This window comes from Dendropsophus ebraccatus, chromosome 9 (genome assembly GCF_027789765.1).
Source record: "Dendropsophus ebraccatus isolate aDenEbr1 chromosome 9, aDenEbr1.pat, whole genome shotgun sequence".
In the NCBI taxonomy this organism is placed as follows: domain Eukaryota; kingdom Metazoa; phylum Chordata; class Amphibia; order Anura; family Hylidae; genus Dendropsophus; species Dendropsophus ebraccatus.
In genome coordinates this window covers 44,512,547-44,520,670 of record NC_091462.1, presented here as the reverse complement: position 1 = coordinate 44,520,670, position 8,124 = coordinate 44,512,547, and the positions used below count along the sequence as shown (strand labels likewise).

At 39.6% G+C, this 8,124-nt stretch overlaps 1 protein-coding gene across 2 annotated transcripts; it reads right to left on the bottom strand.

The window, feature by feature from the left end:
• Positions 1-1,852: 1,852 nt before the first annotated feature.
• On the bottom strand, positions 1,853-6,709 carry PRLH (prolactin releasing hormone). Of its 2 annotated transcripts, none has more exons than XM_069985204.1 (2): positions 6,610-6,709; positions 1,853-2,491 (listed from the first exon to the last, which is right to left on the bottom strand). In XM_069985204.1, the coding sequence occupies exons 1-2, from the start codon at positions 6,707-6,709 to the stop codon at positions 2,325-2,327; spliced, it is 267 nt and encodes an 88-aa protein (XP_069841305.1). In that variant the 3' UTR covers positions 1,853-2,324. The 2 variants fall into 2 exon arrangements, 1 of the variants encoding a protein (XP_069841305.1); XR_011364676.1 differs by lacking the exon at positions 6,610-6,709 and adding an exon at positions 4,775-4,816 and having other exon boundaries at positions 2,421-2,491.
• Between the last annotated feature and the right edge of the window lie 1,415 nt (positions 6,710-8,124).

Sequence of the window (8,124 nt, the reverse complement as noted above, 5' to 3'; positions counted from 1 at the left end):
ACCTCTACCTGGAGTTCCCCTTTAAATGGGCTTATAATCTTAAGCTACAAAAATCCAAGGGTGTGCCTCAGCTTCTGCCATAGAAATCTAATGGATTTTTACTATGTAAATTCCATTGTGTGAACATACACTTAAAGAGGTACTCCGATAATTTTTTTTCTCTTTCAAATAATGGTTTCAGAAAAGTATATAGATTTGTAATTTACTTCTATTAAAAAATTTCAAGTCATCCAGTACTTATCAGCTGCTGTATGTCCTGCAGGAAGTGGTGTGTTCTTTCCAGTCTGACATGGTGCTCTCTGCTGCCACCTCTGTCCGAGACAGGAACTGTCCAGGGCAGCAGCAAATCCCCATAGAAAACCTCTCCTGCTCTGGACAGTTCCAGAAATGAACAGAGATGCCGGCAGAGAGCACTGGGTCAGACTGAAAAGAAAACAACGCTTCCTGCAGGATATACAGCAGCTGATAAGTACTGGGAGACTTGAGATTTTTAAATAAAAATAAATTACAAATCTATATAACTTTCTAAAACAAGTTGATTTGAAAGAAAAAGATTGGAGCTGGAGTCAGCAGCAGCGTGTGTGGAATAGTATCTCTGCTGTAGCATATGCAAGTAGTAAAGAATACAAATATTGTTATATAAAATACATAATATAATGTGAAATACTCAAGTGGAATTTACCATCGACTGTGTAGGGAATAATAGATGATTGTGAAATGTAGGGACAGGAGCAACACAACATTGACTAACATCCGCAGAGAGCCCAGATTTCCAGGAAAACTTGTCTTTTAAAGCAATTTGCTTTTATTTAGATTGGTATAAAATATTCCATTTTGAAAGGAGTAAAGACAGTGCATTTATTTTAAAACTTTTCATAAATGTGAGAAGAAGAAAAAGAAAAGGGATGAAGAAGACGAAGATTCACCCTTAATCAACCAAACTTTCTTTCATTGCTGGGGACATGATCAGACCTTCGCCAATCACCTAGTTATTCCCAATTATGTGGATGGATGGTAACTTTAATTAGTTGTAATGCCCATTTAAAGGAAATTTTTAGGATTTTTATAGTCTATTTATCAATATTTGATTGTGGGGTCTGACCACTGCCCCCCACCCCCAGCTGATGAGCTAATTTCTACTTCCCATTAGGCTTGATCGAACAGCGGAAAAATCTAGGTTTGGGCAAACTCGAACCTAGCCGGACCTTCCGCATTTGATTCCTGATGCCTTCACGGTCTGTGCGGAAGGAGGAGACATCCCGGGGACTGCCTGGAATTCAGGGATTCTGCCTAGGTAATAGGCTGTATCCCGGTATTCCAGGAGGTCCCCGGGATGTCTCCTCCTTCCGCACAGACCGTGAAGGCATCAGCAATCAAATGCGGAAGGTCCGGCTAGGTTCAAGTTCGATCAAACCTAGATTTTTCCGCTGTTCGATCAAGCCTACTCCCCATATCAACCTTAGATAATTGACAAATAACGGAGGAAGATCCTGTGATGATCAATGTTATAAGCGTACCTACCAATTGTTTCCAACCACAGGCAGGGAGGCTACATAACACATGTATGTACTCAGATAACATGAGAGATGGCTTCATTTAATGGAATTTAGAAAGTTAAAACCTGATTGGCTGCAGGTTACTGTATAGTGCATATAATGTATCATATGTTATGATGTATTCCAATCACATGGGGAGGGGGCATTTATCAAACTGGTGTAAAGTAGAATTGGCTTAGTTGGCCCTAACAACCAATCAGGTTCCACTCTTCATTCCTCACAGATTCTTTGGAAAATGAAAGGTGGAATCTGATTGGTTACTAGGGGCAACTGGGCCAATTCTACTTTACACCATGTTTGATAAATCTCCCCCAGGGTTCCGTAGCAGCTTAGGGCTGTGGTTTAAAATCCAACTTGGATGTATGTGTATACAATTTACCTCTTCCTATGGGTCTTCTCCAGTTTACATTATGCTTATGTGGAATAGACCCTATAAGTGTGTGCTTATACTTGAGACAGAGATATGAGATTATGAGCTCCATTGGAGACAGTGTCAGATGTGAATGTGTTCTCTGTACAGGTCTACAGAGTGTCTGTGATATTAAATTATTAAACTAATAAAGAATAAAAAATAAGTACATATCGTATACATGAGTGCGTAATAAAAAGATAATCAGACCCTGAATATGGATATGATTCCAGTATGTAATGGAGATGCCTCTTACAGAGACTTCTCATTGGCGATAGAACAACTTTAAGGGCTGTTTATCTCCTAAATATATACAGTATATTGGTGAAAGATAGCTTGACACCACAACGTAGGAGGTTTTAGATGTCGCCATTCAGCTCAGCACTGTCTTCTATCGGGACACACGTCTGCCCCAGTGGTCTGTACACGGAGTTCTGAGTGTCTTCCCAGGTAGTGCCTCTCCGACCGAACCGGCCCACAGGACGGATCCCACGGCCGGTGTACCATGATGGGTCAATGTCAGGATCTGCCGCAAGAAAATAGAGAAAAGGGACGATAGTTGTTGAAGGTGTATAGGAAACTAAGGAGTGATAGCCATGATGATTCCATTTCACTGTCAGCCATATTCTTCATCCTTCCCCTGGGCAATTTAAAGGCTACGGACACTTTTGCACAGTTTTTATTATTATTAATATTATTATTATTATTGTTAAGCTGATTTTTTCCTGATTGCAGAATTAAAGGGGAACTATCAACAGATTAAACGATTCTAATCTGCTGATATCTCCCTATTGCACAGGAGACGTCGAGGAGAAAGGTATGCCTTTTACTTTCATCCTTAGTGCTGTTCGCTTGCACTTAGTCATTTACTCCTTAGTCTGGTAAGATGGTTAGGAGCACTGCCCCAACTCCATTAGAAGGGGTGGGTCATCTGGGGACCGATCGGCGATATGGGGGTGGGGCAGTGCTCCTAACAGTGCCCCAGTGCTCCTAACCGGGGAGTACACGACTAAGTGCATGGGAACGGCGCTGAGGATGAAGGTAAAGACATACCTTCATTCTCAGTGTCTCCTGTGCAATAGGGGACTGTCAGCAGGTTAGTTCGTCTAACCTGCTGATAGTTCCCCTTTAAGTAACTTTCTAAATAGTCTTCATTAAAAAAAAAAAAAAAAAATCTCACCATTTAGCTGTTACTTATAGAAAGTAAAGAGACTTTCGGCTCTCTCAGTGTTAGAGATGCCAGCAGGAGGGGGAGGAGGGTACATACCAGCTCAAATTGTGGAGGGAGGTGGGTGGGGGGCAGGACCCTGGAGGACAGCTCACATAGGCTGTAGATAGAAAGGAGAGCAGATACAAGGCAGACTGCTGAGGGGAATCATATAGACTGAGTACAAGCTCATACAGAATACTGCTGAGCCTGCACATAAAAAAAGCACATTTTTCATTAAAGACTTTTTTTTACCATAATAAAAATAAAATGGTTTTCAAATATGTCTGTAACTTACAAGCAATTGTATAGTTATATTCTCTCACCATAGTTCTATAGTACCATTCAACCATTCAACATGCAAACAGATCTATCTCATTTGCTGCATACAGTGTACCCACATAGTGCCGAACTTTCCCCAGAAAAACGATTTATTATAATGCAGACATGGGCTATGTTTCCACTTCAGAACATATCATGGTTAAGGCGTTGTCTTATGATTATGATCATCATTAGCCACCATCTATTTAACAAGCTGTCCCGAAGTGGGAACATAGCCATGTACTGATGTGAGCTCTCTGCACCATTTATGTGTAGCTCTAAGTTACAGTTGCCCCTTTAGGTTGCCTTTTTTCTCTAAGGCTAGGTTCACACTTCGTTTTTGCAATGCCTTTTTTGCAAAAAAACAGATGAAAAAAACTGATGCATTTGTGTGCATCGGTTTTTCCATTGACTTCCGTTGTAAAAAAACCCGGATCAAAACGGATCCTTTTTTTTTTGACGGACAGAAAAGTAGTGTCAGCTACGTTTTTGTGTCCGTTTTGATCCTTTTTTTTTTACAATAGAAGTCAAGGGAAAAAACGGATCAAAACGGATGCACACAAATGCATCTGTTTTTTTTCCCATCCGTTTTTTGCAAAAAACGGATGAAATAAACAGATTACAAAAAACGCAGTGTAAACCTAGCCTTAGCCTGAATAAATATTCCCTAGTTTCTTGCATTTAACAATATAACATTTTCTATTGTGCAGGAAAGCAATGCTGCCCTCTGCCTGCAGCTGACAGTATAACTAGTAATGTATCTTACAATGATTGTGTATTCTCTGTGATAGTCGGCCGCAGGAGACATAAAGGTGGGGGTAAGCAGGTAACCCCCTAGTTCAAAAATATTGAATCATATGCCCAACCCCATGGCCAAGTTTTCTGAACTGAATTATTTATTGATAAATTTAGAAAGTACAAACTGTATGAGATAATAGAAAACTAGTGCAGTGTGTCTGCTTATATAAGATAGGGAGTGAAGGCAATAGCTGCAGACTCTGGAATAATAATCCACTTACATGTTTTAGTGTGTTGTCTACGTAAGAGAAAAAACTTTGATATCATTCTGCTCTGTCTAACTGTTCTATAAAAGGAACCACTGTATGCCCAGACGCCATATATATACTTCAAGTTATCTTATAGCAAGATAAGGATGTAAAATGGGTCACTAAACGTGCCCAGATGTGAAGCGCTTTAAAGAACATGTGAAATGCACATTTCCTATATATACATTCATAGATGTGACAAACACATACGGTAACTATACGTGGATAGACATACCGCTTCTCCTGTGTGCAGCTGTTGCCATTTTAGGGATTAGACCTAGTGAAGAAGGTTAAAACAAATTTAGTTAGATATGATGGAATAAAAGCTGCTTAGTCTTTATGTAAACCCTTGGCTTCTGTCTGAGGTCTCCTGCTACCATAAGCTCCCCACCTACGTTTACTTATTATTTATCATGTGGCATCAAACTAGCACACAATGTTGTGATATATCTGGTTTCAAAATTATTAGTTTATGCTAAATATATTGATATATTGCAAATTAGGCAGAAAGCAAGTAAAACTTAAATAGTTTGTTCACCAATTATTTTTCTTTCTAATCTACTTGTGCCAGAAAGTGTCAGAGATTTGTAATTTACTTCTATTAAAAAATCTTCCAGTACTTATCAGCTGCTGTATGTCCTACAGGAAGTGGTATATTCTTTCCAGTCTGACACAATGCTCTCTGCTGCCACCTCTGTCCAGAGCAGTAGCAAATCCCCATAGATAACCTTTCCTGCTCTCCAGACTGGAAAAAATACCACTTCCTGTAGGACTTTCAGTAGCTGATAAGTACTGGAAGACTTAAGATTTTTTTTAATAAAAGTAAATTACAAATCTGGTGGTGGAAGTGGCAACAATGTAAAGTGTTACACAAAATCTGATTATAAAGATTATATTATATTAAGATTATATCGCTTCGCTGTCTTTTTATTATTTTGTTTTCCTAAAAGGCCCCTATCTGCATAAACTTTACAGCCACAACATTCGCTTTTATTACTTTGGTTAAATCAGCACCCCCCCCCCATCCTGCCACCGTATGATGTCTTAGGCAACAGTAAGCAAGAGGACAGAATTCAATCAAGAACTATATCTGAGATATACAGAAGACATTGCTAAATAATTGATGTGCCATTAATGAACTTTACAGCACAAAAATCCAAATAAGACACAAGGCATGATATAACTATATATATATATATAACTATATATATATATATATATATATATATATATATATATATATATATATATATACACAGTGGTACCTTGGTTTAAGAGTAACTTGGTTTAAGAGTGTTTTGGTTTAAGAGCTCACAGATTTTCAAAATTGTGACTTGGTTTAAGTGCATTGCTTATTGCTTTGGTTTAAGAGCTCCCTGTACTGGGTGGGAGTGCGAGTGGTGGAGGGGCATGGTCTGCATAGTGGGGACTGTACTCTGACCCAGGAAGTCTCCCTCACCTTACAAATCATGGCAGATCCACTTCAGGCTGGGGCTTACATCAGGGGACAGGACTGTGGAGGTAATCTCTTCATAGCTGTAACCCTTCTCTCCCTGGACATGTATGTATGTGCCCCTATCTGCCCTGCTCATTCCTTCATGCTCCCTGCAGTCTCTGTCCGCCCTTGTGTTTCCCATCTTCTCCATTACTGTACAGTAACTTATAATATCAAATATTCTGCTGTTTCTGAATGTTTGTTTCATTAGTTTTATATGTTATTCAGAATAATGAATCATTATTTTTGGGGTGTGGAACCAATTCTCTGCATATCAGTGATTTCTTATGGGAAAATTTGCTTTGGTTTAAGAGGGGATTTGGATAACAAGCATGGCCCCGAACGAATTATGCTCGTAATCCAAGGCACCACTGTATATATGTTATAATTTCCAAATTGGCAAAGTAACCTGATGCACAGAGCAGGTGAACAGTGAAAACAATCACAATTGCAGGAGATGAAACCTATCAGCAGATTGTTTGTGGCATAAGCTGATCCAGTGGCTGAAAGTCCTAGTAATGCATGTATATAGATGATGTTAAATGTCACTGCCTGGTCTTATTGTGAATACTCACTTCGGATATCTATGGACGGCTGCAGTACTCGGCTTTGAGTCTCGGGGATGGCCAAGCACAGCAGCAACAAGCAGGAAATAGAGGCACACACCAGTTTCATTCTACGTTTCTTCAACCCACTGATGGCTGGTGAAGAAGAGTAGCAGGGCATAAGGAAGAATACAGTAGAAACACAATGGCACATCACATACTTCTTCTGGATACTTGTTATAAATGTAAACATTATTATAAGTTAGTCCTATTTGTGTAGACACCATATGGCTTTTCCAATGGTGTAAACATTTTCGTCAACTGGTCTTAACCACATTTCCAGTTTCCAGCCATATATTCACTCTGTACATTCTGCCCATACAGTTCTGGAGTGCTGACTTACCAGACTCTATAAATGTGTCCATAAACATACTGTATACCTTTGTATGCTAGTGGTTCACAACTTCTTAGCACAGAGAAAAAATTCTTAAGTGGCTGTATATTAGAATTTTTTTTTATCACTTTCCATGCCAATTGTATTGGATATCATCCATTGGCACGCACTTTATGACATCTCTCATACCACATTACCTAGTCCAGATGATGACTTCCAACTAACACATTGGGAAGAATCGGTTGATTGGCTAAATGAGTATAATGAATTTTTGTGTTATTGCCAATGTCCTTATACTATCTACATATATATCACTGGGTGTAAAAATGACACTTTACTCATATAAAAGAAGGAATAAGTATTGGTTAGCCATCATACTCACAGTTTTTCGTGGCAGGGGATTCTCTCCCCAGCTGTCCTCCTGTGCCGGCTCCCCTCACCATCCGGTTATATTAGCTGTGTGTGTCCTGACGTCAGTAGCAGCCCCTTGCCCCTCTATCAGCACTCGCATCCTCCCCTCACCTACCTAGCCCCTGAAATCCATTATGTTAATTTCTTTTTAACCAGCTCTAGCCGTGGCTTTTAATGACTCACATGTGACTCTTATCTTTTCAAGTTCCATTTAGTTCTTAATAAAGAAAGGGAAAGGCCAGGTCTTTTCTCATCTCATGGTATTAATGAGCATTTAAGTTGTACGTTGTACGTTACACCTCCTTATGAGTTCATTTTGCTCCTAAGTGCACATATTGTATTCCTGTATATCCTCCCAATAGCACTGCCTCTTGAAATATACGTGAAGGTTTATATAGTGAGAGAAGTAAATTATTTAAAAAGTCTTCAGGAAAAGATGAAATCCTAAAAAGGACCCTTGAGTACCCACTTGCAATACACCTCTAAATTTCAGCAGTCATTTCACATTGTGCACCATTACAATGGTCTCAGATAGTCTAAGTTGCAGCGCGAGTTACAGTAGTATTTCAGTCTGGGACATTTATGGCGTATTCATTGGGCCATTCCATGATTGTCTGATACTGTAGATATGGGTCCCAACACCCTCGCTTGTCATGAGATTGAAGGCCTCCTAGCCCTCTCTGACCTGGTTGTGGCCAACAGAGGGGGGCAGCAACCGACAACAGCCAAGCACGACATTT

Coding starts and splice junctions, on each gene's coding strand:
- PRLH (XM_069985204.1), bottom strand. CDS start 6,709: ATGAAACTGGTGTGTGCCTCTATTTCCTGCTTGTTGCTGCTGTGCTTG. Junction 2,492..6,609: donor GCCGTCCATAGATATCCGAA/GTGAGTATTCAC, acceptor TTCTTGCGGCAG/ATCCTGACATTGACCCATCA.